This window comes from Brachypodium distachyon, chromosome 5, assembly GCF_000005505.3.
Source record: "Brachypodium distachyon strain Bd21 chromosome 5, Brachypodium_distachyon_v3.0, whole genome shotgun sequence".
Classification (NCBI taxonomy): domain Eukaryota; kingdom Viridiplantae; phylum Streptophyta; class Magnoliopsida; order Poales; family Poaceae; genus Brachypodium; species Brachypodium distachyon.
The window spans coordinates 5,211,508-5,233,426 of NC_016135.3; the positions used below are offsets into that span (position 1 = coordinate 5,211,508).

At 45.6% G+C, this 21,919-nt stretch overlaps 3 protein-coding genes and 1 long non-coding RNA gene across 5 annotated transcripts; 3 read left to right on the forward strand and 1 right to left on the reverse strand.

The window, feature by feature from the left end:
* The first annotated feature begins 1,739 nt into the window (after window positions 1–1,739).
* LOC100829672 lies at window positions 1,740–4,121 on the forward strand. Of its 2 annotated transcripts, none has more exons than XM_024456007.1 (2): window positions 1,740–2,991; window positions 3,677–4,121. In XM_024456007.1, the coding sequence occupies exons 1-2, from the start codon at window positions 1,893–1,895 to the stop codon at window positions 3,727–3,729; spliced, it is 1,152 nt and encodes a 383-aa protein (XP_024311775.1). In that variant the 5' UTR covers window positions 1,740–1,892; the 3' UTR covers window positions 3,730–4,121. The 2 variants fall into 2 exon arrangements, with proteins under 2 accessions (XP_024311775.1, XP_024311776.1); XM_024456008.1 differs by having other exon boundaries at window positions 3,683–4,121.
* A 2,966-nt stretch (window positions 4,122–7,087) lies between these two features.
* On the forward strand, window positions 7,088–12,858 carry LOC100842623 (aspartyl protease family protein 1). Its single transcript, XM_003581435.4, has 10 exons — window positions 7,088–7,588; window positions 7,686–7,821; window positions 9,474–9,697; window positions 9,775–9,999; window positions 10,114–10,249; window positions 10,413–10,486; window positions 10,570–10,669; window positions 10,756–10,816; window positions 12,261–12,332; window positions 12,419–12,858. Exons 1-10 carry the CDS (start codon window positions 7,290–7,292, stop codon window positions 12,622–12,624), a joined length of 1,533 nt encoding a protein of 510 aa, XP_003581483.1. The 5' UTR covers window positions 7,088–7,289; the 3' UTR covers window positions 12,625–12,858.
* A 1,166-nt stretch (window positions 12,859–14,024) lies between these two features.
* LOC100843846 lies at window positions 14,025–15,800 on the reverse strand. The gene is made up of 5 exons (XM_010241425.3): window positions 15,585–15,800; window positions 15,362–15,484; window positions 15,019–15,267; window positions 14,751–14,915; window positions 14,025–14,610 (listed from the first exon to the last, which is right to left on the reverse strand). Exons 1-5 carry the CDS (start codon window positions 15,693–15,695, stop codon window positions 14,320–14,322), a joined length of 939 nt encoding a protein of 312 aa, XP_010239727.1. The 5' UTR covers window positions 15,696–15,800; the 3' UTR covers window positions 14,025–14,319.
* A 966-nt stretch (window positions 15,801–16,766) lies between these two features.
* Window positions 16,767–18,363, forward strand: LOC104585290. The gene is made up of 2 exons (XR_732923.2): window positions 16,767–17,122; window positions 17,687–18,363. It is a non-coding gene; the product is annotated as an uncharacterized LOC104585290 (long non-coding RNA).
* The last annotated feature ends 3,556 nt before the right edge of the window (window positions 18,364–21,919 follow it).

Genomic DNA, 21,919 nt, shown 5'->3' on the forward strand with positions numbered 1-21,919 from the left:
TGGTTAACGACCCCCTCGAAGCCTCTCCTAACATGGGACTAAGTCGTACCCGCAGGGTCGATCGAACCTATTCAAAAAATATCGACGTGTCAACTTGTCCCAAGTGTACGGCAACCTTCACTATAAGGCCGGCGTACATTCCCTACATGATTCTCGCATTTGTGACATCGAGCATTGGCACCCGTACTCCTGTTGTTTTCTAGAACAACAACATTTTATATAACGGTTTCTAATCTCATCTTCACCATTTGTTTTTTATGGTGACTTAGACAGTCACGCACCGAACCACCACTACATTTGTAGTCCTGTGCTTCGGGTATTAAAAGTTTAAGACCTAATAGGAATGATATTGCAAACCCATCTTAAATTCTGGTGCCTCACTGCATTGGTAGTTCTAGACGAGACGATTTTGGGGTAGAGCAGTGTGTAAATTTTATAGAACCATCACGTACAGAGGTGCCAAGAATAAAAGGAGGTCTCACATAGATATTTGCTAGCACCTCCTTGTCTTGTAGGACCGGTGCATCTACGTGATCCGGTTCTACATAGTATTATTTTTCTTACCAAGTGCATGCTCTAATGGTAAGAAGCATGTGCCAAGTTTCTCCTTAGCATCTAGTGATGACATAGCAAAGAAAAGGGGAATCGGTGATGGGGGTGTCACATACCAAACCCTCCATCCAAAAGAAAATCTCATGTGGTGTCACACCTTCCTCACAAGTTAATATCAGATAAGTTTTAAAAGTTTCCAAAAAACAATGTCATGCTGGTTAGAAAAGTTATGATGCAAACACGTGAAAAATGTCACGCGATGCAAAATAGCCTTCTAACTCATTGAAAATATGTTTACGTACACCAACGTGTGTGACGGTGACTTTTAACAACAGTAGAACAATATTCTTCATTAGCTCGTGATGTTTGCTATTTTTTCCGTTTCATAATTCTTGTCTTAAGTATGTCCCTATTTCTATAATGTGTTTACATGCATGAAATATTTTGACAAGAATTATAAAACGGAGAGAGTACCAACTAACCAACAAAAATGTCTTATTATCGTTGCTCAAATCCCTCTTTGCATGGTTTTACACCGACTAAGATCTTCTCTCCCACCATTCAAGAACCACGTTTCTGCAGCAATAGAAGCCACCACACAACGATCACACAAGATCACCGATGAATGCCGCTTTTTTCGAAAAGGAAGGAATCAACCCCGTCATTGCATCGATCGACCATCATCAAATGCCGCTACAAGGCCACCGACTTAGCGCCTCAGACCCACTAATCCAGACATCACCACACGCCTCCAATGATACCATATTCATAATTACACGCCTACATATTTGCACGTTTTATCCATAAAAGATTTTTATGCTCTCTTCTACCACAATTCTGTAGTGGATAACATAACTACCCACCTTTGTAATACTCCCTCCAATCTTAAATTGTTGTCGAAATATCACGTGTATCTATACGCTTTTAAAAAATAGATATATTCATAGTTTGACAAATTTGAGTCTATCAACGTTATCTCGGTAACCTGCTTACGGACACACGAATGTGATTTTCTTCTGTACGTAAACAAACCTCACATTTATTATTGTCAAAGAAAAACATCACATTTATTTAGCTACGGAGGAGTCTTTTTCTAAGACGCCGAGGCGAAATCTCATCACCAAAGCATCTGGTTGCCCGCCAAGTTCGAGTATGCTGCCCGCCAAATTTTTGAGAGACCTGCCCGCCAAATTGTCAACTGCTGTTACACGCGCCCCTTCCTCTGCCCGCCGCCCATCTCTACACGACGCGCACCCCTCCACTTCTTCTGCTAGCTTCCTCCAAACACCGAAGCCCTAGCCTAGGCGGTGCTCCAACCGATCGCATCGCAGCAAGCAGCCATGAGCGCTCCCTCGCCGAAACGGCCTCGCCTCTCGCGGCCAGCGCCGGCGCCGGTGGCCCGGATGACCATCGCCGACATGGTCCCCGAGATCCTCCGCCGCCTCCCTGCCAACGACCCTGCGTGCCTCGCGCGCGCCTCCCTCATCTGCAAGCCCTGGCGCCGCCTCGTCTCCGACCGCCTCCGCCGCTACCGCGCATTCCACCGAACACCTCCCATGCTCGGCTTCGTCGTCAACATCAAGCGCGTCGCGCGCTTCGTCTCGACCGACTCGTCGTTCCGCCCCGCGGCGCCCGACCGCGCCGGCACCAACGTTTTCGACGCCCGCCACGGCCGCGTGCTCCTCCACACCTTCGACACCCTCCAGGCCGACAAGGAGATCGTCGTCTGGGACCCCGTCACGGACGAGCAGTGGCGCGTTCCCCCCTTGCCGGTGTACACGCCCAGCTTCAACGCGGCTGTCCTCTGCGCCGCGCCCGGCTGCCACCACCACGGCTGCCACGGCGGCGCCTTCCGCGTCGCCTTGGTCGGCTCCGACGAGCGCGGCTTCTCCTTCGCGTCCACCTACTCGTCGGAGACCGGCGCATGGAGCCAGCGGATCGGCATCGAGGAGCCGGCGTTCTTCGACCAGCGGCCCAGCGTCCTCGTGGGGAACACGGCCTACTTCATCGCCGGCGTCAAATTCAAAATCGTCGGCTACGACGTGGCCACACAGGAGATATCGGTCGTCTGGCCGCCGGCCCCGCACCAGCGCCGCTCCGACGGAATCCTCATGAAAGCGGAGGACGGCGCGCTGGGTTTCGCCTGCGTGCAGGACGCCAGGCTCTACCTGTGGTCGTGGAAGGCTGCCGGTCCCGACGGAGATATGGCATGGGCATTGAGCAGGGTCATCGATCACAAGACGATGCTTCGCACTCGAGGCCTCAGGACACCATCTCAGGTTGTCGGCTTCGCGGAAGGCGCTGGCGTAATTTTCGTCAAGACAGGGAACACGGTGTACTCCATGGACCTCAAGTCTGGCCATGTCCGTAAGGTGTACAACTGGACGCTGAAAAACTATGACCTCACTGTCGTTCCCTACCTGAGCTTCTACAATCCAGGTAAAGATTATGCATTTCTGTGCTAACTAATTGGGTGTGAATTGTGATACCTGAAATGTGCAAATTTGATCAGCATGCTAGTAGCTTCTAACTGGACACACTAAACAAACAAAAGTGTGGATGATTGCAATCCATATGCAGAGTTTCGCCTAGCAAAAAAGATAAGAAAAAATGTGACTTGTGGACACTTAGTCAGACTGATGGTAGTATCCGAATTAAACACATAGCATTGTGGAAGATTGCAATCTAGTTGCCCCTACTGGTAATTTTTTCTTGTTACAGCCTCTTTAATGGAAGCTGTTTGATTCAATTTGTCATTGATAATTCTTGAAGTTGGCTTATTGCATATAACTAGGACTCTTGTCAATGTTTGAGATCCATCATTTGTTCTTTGGTTGTGCAGCTGCTAAATATGTGTGAGGGGTAGTTAGTTTGACCATCAGGGCTTACACTAGACCTGGACTATTTTCCCAATATTTTTGGTGGATTTCTCAGCATCTGCTGATCTCTAGGAACTTACAAGTGGTGGTGGTGGCAGCTATTTGTTGGGTCATATGGAAACCGCGTGCTTGTTTTGAAAAAAAACTCATTCGATCTCCTGCTGAGACTGTATGCTATGACTGCGCTTTTTTATGATATTAGGCCGGTCTCCAGAATGAGAATGAAAAAACTAATCTTTTAGCAGGTGCAGGGGCGTTGCAGGAGACGCTGCGTCACCATGAGCCCAAGCAAGGATAAACAAGAGGAAGCTGGAAGCTGATCCTGAGGATGAAATCGATGGCAAGGACAAAGAAGAGGAACGACGCAAGTGACTATTACGGCAAGACCTGCCTGAATACAATAGTGGGCTGCTGTGAGAAAAACTTCTTTTGATCTACTGACCCTGTGTGTCGGCTGTTTCTATTCTATTGTTGCGTTTACAACTGCTAGACTCTTGTTTAGGCTCTGGGTGAGTTCTTGCTAGCCTCGTGGCAAGTGCGTGCTTAAAACTATGTGGCGGTGAATACTGTTGTTCCTTTATCTGTTGATAGTGGAACGCGGTCGTATGATCTTTTTAAATTTTTGTCAATGTCTGAGATATCACACCTCATTACTGGAATGAAAGCTATTACATATGGTGCTTAATCAACTGCGTCTTTTTCAGATCATGCTACAGGCAGACTGCCATCGCCATGAGGACTCACTGTCATCCAGTTACATGAGCCTGCTGCTGTTGCCTTGTTGCAAAATGATGATCCGAGTGTTCTGCTCAGTTGGACTATTTAAGTACACAAAAAGTTAGTCGCTATGGTCAATGTTGGTATGTTTTGTTGTCAGTGGGGCAGTTGAACCAAAGAAAAATAGTTAACTAAGCAAGGTTAGTTTAGTATGTTCTGTTTGCAGTTGGGAAGTTTCAGACATTGATCAATCAGTATCTTTATTACTAGTATATCTCGAATTGTCTGGCATTGTGACCGTTTAAGATCTGTGTGTCAGATCTGCATTCTGGTTTTCTTAGTAGATGCTTATTTCATACTACTAGCTAAGTAGCTAGTACTACTTGGCAAATTCGCATGGAGTCGCTTTTATTTCATACTACTAGAAAGAGACGTTTGCCAGTTTGCCTCCTGTGTGCAACGGTTGCACTGCAACCGACAGGAGGACGAGAGGAAATGTTAGAGAGCGGCAGCAGCCAACAGCCGCTCTCTCTTGGTGCCTTCTGCGTATCATTGCTACTCCGTAGGTCTTTATGAGTTACTACTTTTTTTACATATAATTTTCAGAACATAAGAAAAAAATAATAAGATTAGATATCAGTGATTTTTTGAATCCTACAAGAAAGAAAAAAAATACAGTGTTTTGCGGAAATGTGACCCAATAGGTTTTCACGAGTTCAAGAGAAGAGATGCATTCAATGCACCTTATATTTTCGTGAAACATAATATCTGATTAGAAATTCTACGGGACAGATCATACTCCATATAAAGAGACACTGAAGAAAAAGATCATATATAGAGAAAAAATGTATAAATTTCAGTTATTGTTTCTTAATTTTAATTTCTACTTACACTTGATGCAATGGATGGATTATCATCCTTGTGGTGAACCCCCTTTGAGATGAAACACATACAAATTGCAATTTTTTGGTTCACTATTTAAATTGTAAATTTTAAAAACCACACTTTTTGGGGCTATGGTTTCACCTGACCATGGTTATCATTAATAGTTTCACAAAATCACAGTTTTTAGGGCAGACTATCTAAAAAACCCAAATCAGGTAGATTAGACCGTTTGTTGGTATTTATAATAGGTCAGACCCACTTGTCGTATGCTACCGTGGACGGGCTGACCTGTTTCGTTGCCACATCGGATCCCGGACCCCAACCCGCGGCATGACAGGTGAGGCCCACCTGTCAGAAATACCGTCAAACGATTTAATCTACTTGCTTTGAGTTCTGTGAGACAACCTGTCTCAAAAATTGTGTTTCTCCAAGACTATTAGTGATAATTGTCGCCCGGTGAAACCCTAACCCCGAGAAGTGTTGTGAAATTTACTCTTATTTAAATAAATTCGGAGAGGGGACAAGGTAGAAAGTTTTATTCAATGACACATCTGAATTGTATTAGGGATGAAAACGCCAAATATAACCAGATGCAAGGCAACTCCCTCAGGTAAAGAAGAACATGCCATACAAGAAAGAAAATCACAAACAAAACTCTTGAAAGTTGGCAACACTATATCTGTGGCCGCTCTCGTTGGAGATAGGCGAATCCCTCAGATCAGGGATTTGACTTGTGCAGACCTTGTAGAGTACAAGCCCTTATAGATACGCCATAGTACCCAATAGCTTGTTCCGAACTTACAGCACAGTGAGGTTGGAGAAGAGTTCTTTTAATAGCCAAAGCAAAGGGCAGGAGCTTTGCTAGGATATAGGTGGGGATTATGCCCGATATGGTCAAGTGGTCGGACCCAACTCGATATGACGAATCCAAAGGCTTAAGCTTGCATCATCACGATAGGTAGGGCGGCACAACCCTGCCTTGATGTAGCCGTCATCGCCACGAAAGCTGCTCTAACGAGCACCACCAAGATCCGTGACCTGCAAACACCACCAAAGCTCGCTAGTTCTCACCACCGCACAAATCTGTGTTGACGCGACATTGAATTTGGAGAACCATTATTTCTTAGCACCACCACTGCCATCATTTCTTAGAACGACACCATAGCGGACACAAACCCACAAGCTTTATATTCAACACACTAAGAAACAAGTGCCAAGGTTCTTCCCTGTCGTCAACCGGGTGGCGTGGAATGGGATTGGTCGAGTTTGCATGATAGTAGGGTTGTTTAGACCAATGTTAGAGCAGGGGATGAGACAGATAGTTAGGGAGATAAAAAGGAATAACGACATGACATAAAGCAGCTTGTGTTAATTGGGTGATACGGTCTTCGGCGGTGGCTTCATGTAACTCTATGTACATGATTTGTTTTGTTCATATTTAAAATTTGTTATAAGAGCGTTCTTGTTATAATCTTGCTCGACCCATCCTCGAGAAGGAGGAGATGGGCCACACTCCATCCATGTTAAGATTATATAGGTCATTCATCCCTCTGTCATCACTGCCGGTCCTTCCGTTCTCTGCTACTCTTTCTGTTCACATCACCACGCCTTCTCCTCGTCACCTCAATGTAGCTTAAGGTTTGATGAAAATTTGAAACTTTAATAAAAATCAAGCTTATATACGTCAATCGGTGAGGATGATGGTGCATCCTCTTTTTCGGAGAAAAAAGACGCCACTCTTAAGCCCGATCCTCGCTCCTTTCACTTACTTCTTCCTCCCTTGTTCTTTCTCTACTCAGCGACGATGAAGCTTCCCGCTTTGGATCTAACGGTCAAAAATTAGTCCGGCTCAAGCCATTTTCTGTGAACGCAGGTCGAAAGGCGCGCGAGAGCTCGGGCGGGCGCCAAAGCGGATCCCATTACGCGTCTCCTTTAATTTCTTTTTTTTTTGCGCTGTCCTTTAATTTCATCTTACAGCCCACGACGAGTAAAAAGCATAACAAAGCAAAGCGAAGCAAACAGTAGCGCACCCAATAATTCGGTTCCGTACTCCAAACCGGAAAAAATAATTCAAAGCAAAGCAAAGCAACTCGACACCGCACGCACTGACTCACTGACTGACACTTCACACACCACTAAATCCCGTCGCCGACCGACCGACCACCCGCCGCCGCCGCCGCCGCGGCGCCGGCTTCAGAGCCAAATCCGATCTTTGATTTAGCCGCGAAGGGGGCGCATGCGGCGGCATCTCCGACGATGACCTCCCGGCTCCTCCTCCTCCACGCGCTGCTCCTCCTTTTCGCGGCCGTCGGGGTTGACGGCCGGAGGAGGGCGCCGCCGTCGCTGGAGTTCCACCACCGGTTCTCCGCTCGCTTGCGGGGGTGGGCGGACGCCCGCGGCCACGAGCTCCCTGGCGGATGGCCGCCCCCCGGCGGCGCCGCCTACGTCGCCGCCCTCGCCGGCCACGACCGCCACCGCGCGCTCGCGGCCGCCGATCACCCGCCGCTCACCTTCTCCGAGGGGAACGCCACGCTGAAGGTCAGCAACCTCGGATTGTAAGGCCTCTGCCCTCTTCTCGCGATCCTGGTGTGTTTGTGCTTGAGATGTTGAGTGCTATCAGCAATTTTATTTTCTGTGGCTCTGCTGTACTAGCTTGCACTATGCGCTAGTGACGGTGGGCACGCCCGGGCACACGTTCATGGTGGCGCTGGACACCGGGAGCGACCTCTTCTGGCTTCCTTGCCAGTGCGACGGGTGCCCGCCGCCAGCCTCGGGCGCTTCCGGATCAGTAAGAGCTCTCTGTTCTCTTCAGAATTTTGCTGGGTCCTTTGATCCGATGGGCGTTGCTGCATGGTTCAGGGCTGAATGTTATATGCACTGCCTGTTCTGTTAGGATTTCTTGTTCCATCTGCTTGTGAACTGTTCAGTACTAGGATTTGGATTCAGATGATGCTCTATACCACGTTTTGTTCGGTTGTTCCTATTAAAACCAGTTCTGGAATATGTTTGGTCGTTTTTCTTTGTGGTGAAATTAAGGTTGCTGCTACTACTTTACTGTACACGTATACATAAATGTTTCAGGAAGATTGCATAGAATGTTATTAACCAACATTGTGTATTCTGGCCAACAATAATTGGGCTATTTAATTGGATTTGTACCAGTTCACTTCAACAATTATCTGAAATGGGCAGCTTAGCAGTTACTTTGAATGGCATGAATTTTCACTTTGATACTGTTCCTATCGCACTGTTCTGAATAGTGACCATTGGTTAGTTTTTGCAATTATACGATTATTAGGTAGAGGTGTCCTGACCGTTGCGTACTGGTTGTTAACACTAATTTAAAGGTCATGCCAAGAGGTGTTTATACAGTTTTATGCTTTGGATTGTTTATTCGACCTGTTTTACAGTATCCTAAATCAATTATAATGGTTTTCTAGCAAGCATGAAATTTGTTAAATTTAATTATCTCTCCAATTATTTGTAGCCAGAGTATGTATATGATGTGTATCTCCATGCCATTTCTCTTAAATCGTTAACAGTAAAACTGCTTTCATCTCTGTTATCATGATCGGTTGGTATTGCTTTATCAAATAATTGATTTCAACTTAGTCTTTTTTTATTCACAGAATTACTTTAGTGAAAAGAATGTTTTTTGATAGACCTAGGACATGGATGGATTCTGTATGAACCAATGGATCGTGACAAGTCGTTACTAATAGCAATGACTTACCTCTTTCATTACTTATCCTTTCCATATCCCTCTCCCTTGTTCGATCTTACTCATCAAATGGCACTCAGTCAAATTATTTGCACCTTCCTCCGCTGTTTAGTTTTGTTTTCTACTTTTCTTGTTTGTACTTGTGCCTTCTTCTTAATAAGAATGACACATCGCTCGGCGTGTTCGAGAAATTGTTAGATGTCTATCTCCACGCTATTTATTTGAAATTGTTAACAGTAAAACTGCCTTCATATCCACTTATCATGTAACACTTTACCTTTTAACTCAGTCTCTCTTTTCCTAGATTATTCATGGAATTTGTTTACCAAATTGTTTGCTCCTAAGTATTTTCCTTTTTATTTTATTTTTGTTTTCGGTTCTTACTTGCTCTTTGTTTGTACACATCGGTTGGACAATTAATATTCAGGTCTAATGGGAGTCCTAGTGGGTGTAATCCTCAGCACTGTAAATAAAGGGTCTGGAGTTCCTGAGTGACAACCCAGTTATTCTGATATTATTTTTCCTATCTTAAGCTCTGTTCGTTGGAAAGAAATTTTTGTTCCAATATTTCCCACTTTTGTAGCTTTCTATTGATGATCTGAAAACACGAGTATCATCAAAAATATTCTGATATTATTATCTGCATGCCTGCATGTATCTTCTCTTCGAAAGTTACAATTTTTTCTGACTAATAGCTTGTTGATTACCTGAAATTCCAGGCTTCGTTTTACATTCCTAGTATGTCATCAACAAGCCAAGCAGTTCCTTGCAACAGTGATTTTTGTGATCATAGAAAAGACTGCTCTACAACATCAAGTTGTCCATACAAGATGGTCTATGTCTCTGCAGACACATCATCCTCTGGATTCCTAGTCGAGGATGTGCTTTACCTATCAACAGAGGATAACCACCCTCAAATTCTGAAGGCACAAATAATGTTTGGGTAATGTTTACTCTTGATCTAGCGAGATGAAATATTTTTCACTGTTTCGATAACCCTTGAACTATTTCATTTATCAGCTGTGGACAGGTCCAGACAGGATCATTTCTGGATGCTGCTGCTCCTAACGGGCTTTTTGGACTTGGGATAGACATGATATCGGTTCCTAGCATTCTAGCACATAAAGGTTTGACTTCTGATTCCTTCTCAATGTGTTTTGGCCGTGATGGTATTGGGAGGATCAGTTTTGGAGACCAAGGCAGTTCGGACCAAGAGGAGACGCCACTTGACATCAACCAGAAACAGTGAGCAAATTTTGTTCATTTACCTGGCTTACAATTAGTTATTGTGTTGTTTCCCTAATCCATTGTTGTTTGTCTCCTGTTAATTTGACCGTCTGGGACATTGTTGTATTCCAGCCCTACATATGCTATCACCATCACTGGGATTACAGTTGGCACTGAGCCAATGGATTTGGAGTTTAGTACTATTTTTGATACAGGGACGACCTTCACATATTTGGCAGACCCAGCATACACATATATAACACAGAGTGTAAGTATATTACCTTTTTTGATTTTATCTTGCATTCTTGCTTCAAGATGGAAATTCAGGGTTCAAATCCTGGTGCTCACAATTATATTTTAGGGGTTTCCGCTACAGTCTTCCCCTAAAAAAAAAGATGGAAATTCACTTTGCAGTTATTTCTCCTTTTCAGTTCCATACACAAGTTCGAGCAAATCGACATGCCGCTGACACAAGGATTCCTTTTGAATATTGCTATGATCTAAGGTTATTTTGTGTTGTTTTATCAGACCTTTGAGTTGTATCTTTTGCCAATATATGCTAAAATGACAATGGTTAACTTTGTACAGCTCTAGTGAGGCAAGGATTCAAACTCCTGGTGTAAGTTTCAGAACAGTAGGGGGGAGCCTATTCCCTGTTATTGATCTAGGGCAGGTTATCTCCATTCAGGTATTGTGAGTCTCAGATTCCTATATTTATGTCCTTTTACACTAGGATTACTTATATAACAATGCTGTTTTCTTTGATATTTGCAGCAACATGAGTATGTCTATTGCTTGGCAATTGTCAAGAGCACGAAACTGAATATAATTGGACGTAAGTTTTCCACAGAACTGTCCAGTTTCGAACTATGCTTTTGCATTTTATCAAACACTTGAAAGAGCGCTTTAGAGTGTCATTAACGAGAACAAGAACACATAGGTTTCCTCCAGCTCCTGAGATTCATTTGGTTATCTCCAGTTCTCCACAACAAATGATGCGACGTGGTATTTAGTATTTAATCCCCACAACAAAAGGAAACTCACCTTGTTGGCTTTGTCCAAACCTAGCACACCTTACTCAAAACTGAAGTCATTATGCTATTCATACACTAGTGACATTTCACTTTTTCTCTCAATGCCAACAATTGCAAATCTTTCCTGTGGCTATAGTTTCATGTCTTAAACGATGCAAACATGTTCTTTATTTTCAGGAATGTATATCATCTCATATTGCTTAAGCTCTGAGTTAAAACAATATCATGTATTCATGTATGAACTTTAGGAGCGGAAATGGTTTCGACGAATGAGCTCATCTCACATTATATGATGCGAGTTATTTGTTTGGCTGCTTATCCCTGATGGTGCAAGATTTTGTTTGGTTTCCTGTACGAGTTTATGTGGGATATGAGATATTTTTCATTTCAATTGAGTCAATTATAGTTGTAAAGTTTCCTTCAAAAAAATATATAGTTGTAAAGTAATACGCAGCAACTAGTCTTTCAGAGGCTTAGTGGTTCATAAAGTATAGTGTTTTTTTCCATTCACATGACACCTAAATTTTGCGTTACATGACTTTTACAAGATTTAACATCCTTTTAGTTTTGTGCCAAAATTTTAGTAAGCTTTCATTTTTGTTGTTTCTCTAGTTCTTTTTTTGGAGCCAAACTTGCCAAAATTTGGGCAGACAATCAGACATTTTGGTAGCAACAAAGTCTTTTTTTCCTATGCTTGATCATGCCCAAACTAAACAGGCATCAAAACCTTTTTCCTGATTACATTATCTCCTAGTTGTGGAAATACACACATTGTAAAACATGACAAAAATTGGTTTGGGTCATTTTTAATCATCAATAAGTTGACTAAAGCTCCTGATTTGATGCTCGCACACCATCATTTTTTTTATTGAATTTAAATAAATATCCCCATTTATTACGGTAGTAATTAGCTACATACCTCCTGGTACTTGGTATCTTGCTCCAGTATGCAACAACCAAGTCAATATTTATATGGCATGCCCAGCATATATTTTGCTTCTCTTTCCATGTATCTTAGTACTACAACTTTTAACGTAGTACTTTGTAAATGCCCTTGTAAGTTGTAACGAATTAACCATGACAATGCATGTTTCTACCAAATGAAACAATAGAATCAGATATATGTAGGATGGAGAAATGTGAGCACCCAATTTGATATAGCATTTTGCCAAGCACAAACTCCTTTCCAGACAGCACATTCTTTAGTATCAGAATTGAGTAGGACTCTACATTGTTGTGGCACAGAAAATTTCATGACTGGTGTTCGGGTCGTGTTTGATCGGGAAAGGAAAATTCTAGGATGGAAGAAATTCAATTGTAAGTAAAACTTCTATGTGCTCTGTTTACAAATGATTCTTCATAAATGTTAATTTGCTTATGATACACACTTACTGCAAGCATAGGTTATGACACTGATAGTACAAACCCTCTCTCCATCAACTCGAGGAATTCGTCGGGCTTCTCCCCTTCAACATACTCTCCTCAGGAAACAAAGAACCCAGCAGGTGCTACTCAGTTGAGACACCTAAACAGTTCCCCTCCTGTAATGTGGCACAATAATAGTTTAGTTTTGATGTTTCTTTTGGTCCATTCTGTGCTCTTCTTCTGATTAGTTTCAGAATGACCTGGTTGTAAATTAGTTCTCACGATTACTATATAGATACCTTAGGTATTAGGAGTACAGCATAGAGGACAAAGTACAGTTTCCAGCATGTCCTGCAAATTGTCTGCTCTGTCCAGATCAAGAAAATGAAATTGTGATGCCAGCTTTTTATGGCTCACTGTACTTGCACGAAGAATTCTTATCAGCTTTTTATGCCAGCTTTTGATGCTTTTAAGTCAATAGTTTCTGCAAAATATTATTCCCTCAGATCTTAAATTCTTGATTCAAATTTGCCCAAATAGGGATGTATCTATTCTTAAAAGAGAGTTTTTACGGTAGAGGGAGTACTGTGCAAATCAGTTCGTTGGATTAAAAGGGTAATTTAGACTTTTGCGCTTTCCTAATAAAGGACAAAACTGACTTTTATCTGGACCTAACGAACAGGCAGAATCCCTTCGTCGTCATCATGCTCATATCACCACCTGCTACTCCTGGCGGTGTGCCCGCCGCGGCGGCGCACCTGATGAACTCCACTATCACATCGCATCGCCTCATCCCCATCTCCATCGCGTGCAAGCCACTGTCAATGAAGATAAATATGTTCCAATACCTAGAACTAGTTTGTCAAAAAAATACCTAGAACTGAGGACAGAACGTTCAAGAATTGGCTAGCAAATCAATCGAAATTGACATCAAGTAAACAATGAACTGGTTTACTTGCGTGGCCGTGGAATATTAGTAGAGATAAGAAAGCGTGTCGGCCACTGTGGTGGTGTGCGGGTGGCAGATGATCCACGCATGGGCGACGGCTGTGTGCCGGCGGCGGACGATCCAGGCAGGCCGTGTGGTGTGCGGGCGGCGGAGGATCCACGCATGGGCGACGGCTGTGTGCCGGCGGCGGACGATCCAGGCAGGCCGTGTGGTGTGCGGGCGGCGGAGGATACAGGGAACTCAGGGTCCCTCGCAGACACCATCTCCATCACACAGTCCCTCTGCCCATCGATCTCCGAAGCCAAAAGCCGTCAGTGACCATGAAATCGATCTGGTGTAGCCGCCCCCTTCCTAGACAGTGTTCACTGCCCTTTGGATTTACGAGTTTACCCTGTAAGTTAGGTACTCCCTGGTTTTCGTCCGTGGTACTCCTGCTCAATCGGACTGGAGTACGGGTTAAGCATCTGTTAGATTGAACGAATTGAATGGTCTGAATTTATTAAAAGGTACTGTAAAAGAGCTCTCTTAAAAAGCGTATAGATACATATAATATTTCGATAACAATTTAAAATCGGAGGGAGTAGGTACTATGTAGAAGGGTATTTTTAATTTGGGAAGGTTAGAAAGAATTAGGAGGAATTAGCTACGGGAGATTATTTGTTGGATAAATTCAAAAATTTGCTGAACTTTTAATAGTATTTGGAGTGTCGATTCCAAAAATATACCAGTCGTCTTGAACACTATATCTATGCGGCAGTTACACGACCTGAGCGAGAGGTTACAATAAAGTCTGTTCCATCCTGAGGCGCTTAAGCCTCTAAAAAATGAAATAAACAATTGACATAGATTACTTCTAGATAACATAAGCCATTATCGTCAAGCAAGAAACTTCACATTCTGGCCACCCAGAATATTCAAGCTGAAGCACACCGAACTGGTGGAATTCCACCATTGGAACACCACCTAGCTTATTCTCCCAACAACGTTCACCTACTCCTGGGAGGAGTCCAGCACTCCCAACTTAATGCCCGGGGTGACCGGAACCCCATCGTCATCGAACTCGCCTTGCCCGCCGTCATCACTGTCGATCTTGCTCAACGGGGACGAGAAGTCCAGCCGCATCCCCTCCATGACATCCTCGTAGTCCTCAGCGAGGTCCTGGGAGGTCAGCTGGTGGTACTCCACGAGCTGGATCAGGCTCTGGTTCTCCCTGGTCAGGTTGGCGTTGTCCTGCGCCAGCCGAGACTTCTCCGCGAGCAGCGCCTCCAGCTGCAGCCTCACCTGTTGTTGCACAAGATCACGTCGCAAAGAGGATGATCAGAAATATAAATTGGAGAAATTTCTGTGATTCCAGGATCGCATTGTGCAAATTCTTGATTCTAAAATGCCGTAGGCCAAGAACTGAGGCACATGTTCATTACCAGATCGTCTTCTTCAGGGGCAGCTCCATTTTCGTACCCATCTCTGAGCCTCTTGTTCTCCTCCTCAAGCAGGCCGCACCTCTCCTGCATGAAGTGCAGCTCCGACTTGATGTTCTTCAGCTCCTTGGCAAGGGTGGCCGCTCTGCCCGCCATGGAAACAGCCAGCTGCAGAACACAACATTGATGATCGATCCAAATCAGCCACCTGAAATCTGCAAAATCATCCACAGGAAGAGAAAGGGGGGGAGTTTGCTTCGAAACCACTGACATTGCGCGCCCGCTTCAGATTGGTGCTCTGCGCGACCTCGGCAGAGGCCTGGGTACCATCCCCTGTCTCCTCACGCGGCTTCGAATCGGTGCCGGCGCCGTCATCCGCACCATCACCGGGATCACGTCCGGCGTCGAGGCTCGCGAACTCCGTGGAGCCGCCGCACTGCCGCTTCGCGTAGGGCTCCTCCTTGCCGTCGTCGCACTCTCTCGCCTGGGAGGAAGAGCACGTGGCCAGAGCATTCACTCCCTGGAACAGAAACCCCAGCTCGCGTCAGATCGGCACCACTACAGCATCGAACCGAGCGTTCCAAATCGATCGTATCGGGCTGCGAAATGCTCACCTTCTGCGCGGCGGTGAGCGTGTCGGAGAGCTGCGCGAGGGAGGCGGCGACGGAGTCCAGGCCCCGGACCAGCATCAGCGAGTCCTCCCGGAGCCGCTTCGGCCGCTCGGACGCCACCCCGCACTGCACCAAATCGGCGGAAAGCGAACAGTGCATCAAGATCCATCCAACTCAGAGATCACAAAAACACAGTCAAAGATCTTGGTTGCGCGGCGGAACCTACAGTGGGGGAGACGAGGCGGCGGTCCTCGAGGATGGTGTCGACGCGGGTGCGGAGGCCGTCCCAGAACCGGTCGTCGGAGGAGGGGCTGACCAGGGACGCGGCTGAGTCCATCGGAGAGAGAGGGAGAGGGGAAGCAGAGTGGGGGACAACGGCTAGTTTTGTTTTTGCTTTGCGGTTTTTGTGTTGGATGCGAGGGAGGCGAAGGGGATAAGGGGGAAGTGCTTTTAAATCGGGAGCGGCTGCTCAACGGTCGAATTTAAGCGGTGTCCCGAGCTCGCAGAATTAGAAAGAGAAAATGGTCCGATGATGACTTCCGCGCGATTCCCTTCGCATCTGAAGGTGCGGAGTAGTCAAGTTGCTGCTCTGACTGTCCCGGTTGTCCAATCCAAACGAGCAGTCCATGATCATCACTCTGCTCTGCACGGCACATATGACGGAACGTAATTAAAACTAAGCAAGTTAGCTTGTCATGAATTAAACTATTAAAACAGTTTTGTTAAGAGAAAATGGGCCGTCGGTTGCATGAGTTATTTGTTAGAGTTGTCCGAGTCGAAATGGACGCGAAAAAGTTGAATATAGTTCTTTTCCTAAATCATATCTGCACTTGGTCATTTGCACGGTCAGAAAGTATTTTTTTTCCTTGAAAAGGATCACTTCGAAGGGTTTATTCAGTTTGTAGGGATAGGAAAAATCATTGGAATAAGATAGAAAACCATATGCAAAACAGATGATTGGAAAACAGAAGATCCAAAAATAGGGTCTAAGTGGATTGTAAAATTCTTGTATTTTTCTTTGAAAGAGGCAATAAAAGAAATTTTTCTTTACTTTTCCTATGACTTATTTCTATGAACTAAATGCATGAATAGTACGGAGTACCATCAAAGGAGAAAATGACCTCCCCGGGCTTTTTTCACGAAGAGGCCTGACTACTTTTACGAAAGGGGCTACTCAGCCGATTGTACTTTGTATGAAAAAAGCCCACTTACCTTGGTATATTCACCCACCAAATTCTACCCATCATTATTTGCTGATCCGATTGCTTCATTTGATCCACACTAAGTGCTACTGTGGGCCGTGGTGCCGGTGCTATGCTACAGGCTATAGGCTTCCTTCTTTTGGGCTTCTAACCCAGCTTCCAGGTTCCAGGGAGCTGAAACCCAAAAAAAGACAAAACTTCTGCCCAACTCTGAGCGCCCTTCTCTCCAACCCCGAGCGCCCGAGCAAAAAAAAAAACCAGTCTCTCCAACCCCGAGCACCCGTCTTCCCCTGCCGCCGCCGCTCTGCTAGGGTTGAGCTCCCCTGCCGCCGCCGACACGCCGCCGCCCCTCACCCTCCATCTTCTCCACCGGATCCACCGCCCCGCTAGGAGAACACATCCCCTGCCGCCGCCCTCTCCATCCCGCCGGCCTCTCCATCCCTCTGCAGCTGCTGCCCTCTCCATCCCGCCGGCCGGCTGGATCTGGTCGCCATCGCCGGTTTTAGGAGCTCGTCACCGGCCACCACTCCCTTTGCAGCTGCTGCCCTCTCCATCCCACAAGGTGAAAAAATCACTGCTTGTGTGTTGAGACTGGTATGAGAAAATCACTGCTTGTGTGTTGAAACTGGTATAATGGATTTGGTACGAGACTGCTTGTGTGTTGTTTTTTTGCTGTGCCAATTAGAGTAGAATTTGTCTTGGGCATATTCGGTCGAGGAATTACCCATTGTTGATGTTAAGTCATGTCTACATTATAGATGGAAAAGGGAAAACAGTCTGACATATTCATATTGAGAACCAAACAAGTCACAGTTCAGTCTCAGAGGCAACATAGTCCTTTCATACAAACATCAGGCAACAAGCTACATTTTCAGAAGCTGAAAAGAAGGGAATAATCAGGGCTTCCTGTGGTAGCTGTTTTTCCTAGAAATTAAGCTGAAGCCGGCTTCCAGAGAAGCTCGAGCCGAAAAGAAGAGGGCCATAGCCCAGCCCAGTAGCCCATGTTGTAAAAATAAAATAAACCTTAAGCCCTCCGATTGCACACCATCCCTTTGAACTCCTTCTTTCTTGAGTTCAGTTGTAAACAAAGTTTCTGACCACTAAATATCCCGTTAATAATGTTTAGGACATGATGGGTCATCATTTTTGATGAGGACATCCCTAATATTTTTTCATCAACTCCAATTGATGATGTTGCTGCACAAGACAAGCCCAATGAAGTTAGATTTGGACCAATAACAAGAGCACGTGCAAAGCTACTTGAGCAATAGGTGAACTCACTCTTAATTGAATCTGATGTTTTAATTGATGAGAGTTTTATACTACCTAAATCTATGCATCTGTATGATCGGATTTGAAGATAACTCAAGCATTGCACGTGGAGGAGGAGGTTGCAGCAAGATCCATTGCCATTGATTTCCTATATCAAGAAGAGCGCGAGGGAGGAGAGGGACGCCGGCGCACCGCATGAAGAGGAGGAAATCAACTAAGCGCACGTTGAGGGATATGTGACACACATAGGTCTTCTACGACATGTTATTTTGCCTAAGTGTGTGCACGATGGGAGTTGGGCCTGCGTGCCCCTAGTTTGGGCTGAACTCAACGTTTTGGGTCAGTTTGTATCAAGTTTGGGTTGAACCAAGTTCGATAGGTTGCTGGACGTCCACCCTTCTATATAATTTGAGGGGCGCCCACGATTAGGGTTAGATCACGTTTAGATTATTCAGAACTTTTCGTTGAACTGTTGCAAGCATTCATCTGAAATTATATTCCTCTTTGATTCGATCAGGAATTTTACCTTCACCACTTTGTTTCACCATTTTGTTTCACTACTTTGTTTCACCACTTTGTTTCGATCTGGTGTTTTTGTTACTGAAGATTCAAGTGTTATCTATTGTTCTATTGGGAATTGGTAGATTGTAGAATCGCTTCGTGGTCGGCGGATACGTGCGCAAGCGTGTGGTGTTGCGAATATCAATTTGGGTTGAGAATTGTTGCATTGACAACGAGAGAACAGTCAGAGATTCGTCAGCGTCTCACGAGTTATCATCCACCTACAACGAGCTCAACGAGGCCATCCCTTATCAATTTTGAAAAACCAAATTTCCTATCAAACCGAAGAATCGGCCAAATCGATTCGGCCTACCCGAAGGGTCATGTGCTACGAACCTGGCTTTCCTTTTGTGTGTCATGCTCCGCCGCTGCTGAGCTAACATGTGCTATGAAGTCATAACTCGTTCTGCTTACAAGCAACATCGAAACCAAATTACACACGTTTTCGTTACATAAACCAGACAGCGGATGAGATATATAATACACACTGCTCTCGTATGTGCTCCGCCTTCGGCTCCTTTCTCCCCGGCATGTACTAGATGTTGGTGGCAATAGCAGTAGGTGAAACCAAAAGTCAGCTTACAAGCTGACATACGCGATGGTTCATATTTCAGTGGTGTGACTGTGATGTTCTCTGTGTGGAATATTAAAAATTGAACCCAAATACCCAATAGACAGCGCGAGTTCATCCCCGCCGCCGAGTGTCGTGGTCGACGCTCGCTAGTGCACACGTACCTTGCTTGTTTCGCCGCGAGCCGTACATTTGTAATATATACTTATGGAGTACTCCGTAAGCATGCACAGCAAGTCGTGGCATGCATACGCCACACGCGTAGTACGTGGAATGACAAAAGCCAATTGATGCCGCTCAAGCTTTGGCAACTTGCTGGTGACATACAATTTTGACAAAGACTGGTGAAAATAATTTAAACACAACGATGACGATACTTGGCCGAGCTAGGAAGAAGAATCTTCCAAAAACGAAGGAGTAAGAATCTTAGACTTCACACATACAACCAACTGGAGTATCCTCGCAAAAAAGAAAAGAAAAAACAGTAGCAGCTTGACATCATTCTCTCTCGCGTTAACACTCTACGTAATGATGATCCCTTGCGCACTCGGTCACGCAGCTTAGCTCACACAGCAGCATTCACCATTCTTCGCTGAGCTTTTATCTGAAAAGAAATCTTCACTGAAAAACGGTGAGCGACGGGCCTTTCGCGTCCGTCACTGATGACCATCATCAGTAACGGGCCTTTCGTGCCGGTCACTGATGACCAACATCAGTGACCCCTCATCAGTTACGGGCGCGGTATCAGTAACGGGCCCGGAAAGTCTGTCACTAATGGTTCAATGTGAAAAATAACAAAATTCAAAAAAGCACACAACAATGGCGGGCTCAATATCATGGCCCGCCACTGATGAGCCCCGAAGACCTTTGAATATACAAAAAAAAAATTCATGTTCGGGCCATCAGTGACGGGTCCTATAGTTACGCGCGCCACTAATGCTTATATGGGCCAGCCCAACTTATTTGAGGCCCAGAACCAACCCCATTGCATATATAATACAACCTAACCCTAACCCCCACCACTGCCTCTCTTTCTCCCTTCCGCCGCCACCTCCCTCCCTCACTTCTGCCCGATCTATCTCCCGATTTCTCCTCCTTCCTCTCCCTAGTCCACCCGCATCCATCTCTCCCTCTCCTTTCTTCTCCCTCCTCTCTCCCAGCCCGAGCAGTTGCCGCGCCGTGCTGGAGGAAGAGGACGGTTCCCTCTCTCCCAGCCCGGTTCTCCTCCTCCCTCCCCAGAGCGCCCGATTCCCCTCTCTCCCAGCCCGGTTCTCCACCTCCCCGTCTCGATCTCCACCTCCCCGTCGCGGATCCGGCCTATCTTCTCCTCCCGCGCACGTCCCCCTCCCTCGAGCAACTGTAGCAGCGGCCACGGAGGACCATGGAGCGGCGGTGCTTGGAGGTCGTCCACCGGCGCCGCCGGATCCAACGCCCCCGACCCTGCCCGCATCTGGATCTGGCGCCCCCGACCCTGCGCGCCGCCGGTTAGTCTCTCCCTCTCTCGAATTTCTCTCTCCCTCTCTCAAATTTCTCTCACTCTCGGTTTTCTCCAGTGAGCGAGCAGCGGCGGCAGCATCTGCAGCGAGCGACGGTGGCATCTCCAGCTAGCGGCGGCATGGGTTAGGTTTGGGCTGCAGTGGGTTGCGTTCGGGACTAGCTAGGGTTCTTTTGTTCCTTGTGTTTCATCCAATTTTTGGATCTTGATGTGAAGCAATGCCATATTTCTTGATCTGATTTGTGTCCAAGCTAGGGTTCTTGATCTGATTTGTGTCCATGTTCTGTGTTCGATCATCTCTATTCATCGATTCGTTGTTGGCCGAGGAGATCTTCGAGTTTTGGGCTGCCTGCAGATGCCGGCGACGGGGAACGAGCAGGGTGCATGCTCCTGAGGCCTGGGCGTGGCGACGAGAACTTGCGGGCTGGGCCAATGCCCAGCTTTTTTTTTAAATGTGAAAAATGATATCAGTGTCGGTCTCTACAAGGCCCGCCATTGGTGTGCATAACATCAGCAATGGGCTGACCGTCCATCCCTGATGTACCCCACATTACTGGCAGGAAGTTAGTGACGGGCGGCCTGCCCGTTACTGATAGCCATTTTTGACCGTTACTGATAAACGTTTTTTAGTAGTGGGAGGACGTATCCGGTGCACCGGGCCACTTGGTTAGGGCTGGACATAAAGCTCGAAACTCGACAAGCCTAACGAACATTCGTTTGATTGGCTCGTTTAAGCTCGTGCTCGTTTACAAACTTTTTTTTATAAATTTATTTTTATATACATTTTATCCTGTTGCTATGGCATACCTAAGTTATAGAGAAATTTCCCTGTCCACCCTCTGGATATGCCAATCCTCCAGTCCTATGTGCGTGTCGATCTCTACTCCATGCCCTCGTGGGTAGCCGGTAACACCCAGCCAGCCTTCCTTTTTCTCTTCTCGCCCCTGTACTCCGTCAGCTCCAGGAATGCAAAAATCTGTAAAAATAATTATGTTTCGAAGATTTGATCATAGAATTATTGAGATTTTCTATCCAGGAAGAAGAGTCATTTTCAATTTCAAGTACGCTCGATTGGGTCATCCGAGAGAGCCTGGGATCCCTGACGATCCATCTAATGCTTTGCTCCACTCTCCGGCCCTTGTCTACGTGTCTATCTCTACTCTACTCCCCAGTACTCTTTCTGTTCCTAATTAATTGGCGCCGGAAATTTCACAAAAAAACCTTGTTATTTCCTGAAATCGGCATGCAGTCCACGTTCTACCGGAATTTTTGCAAAAAAAGCCTTGCAGTTTTTCAAAATCAAAGCGCAATCCACGTTCAATTGAAGATGTGTACTCTAGGTTGATTTCGTAAATTAATAAGTAGATTTTTAAAAAAAAAGTGGCCGGCGTCAATTAGTTGGAAACGGAGAGAGTAGCTATCAAACCAACCAGCTGTTGGCCTTCCTCGTAAGTTTGTCA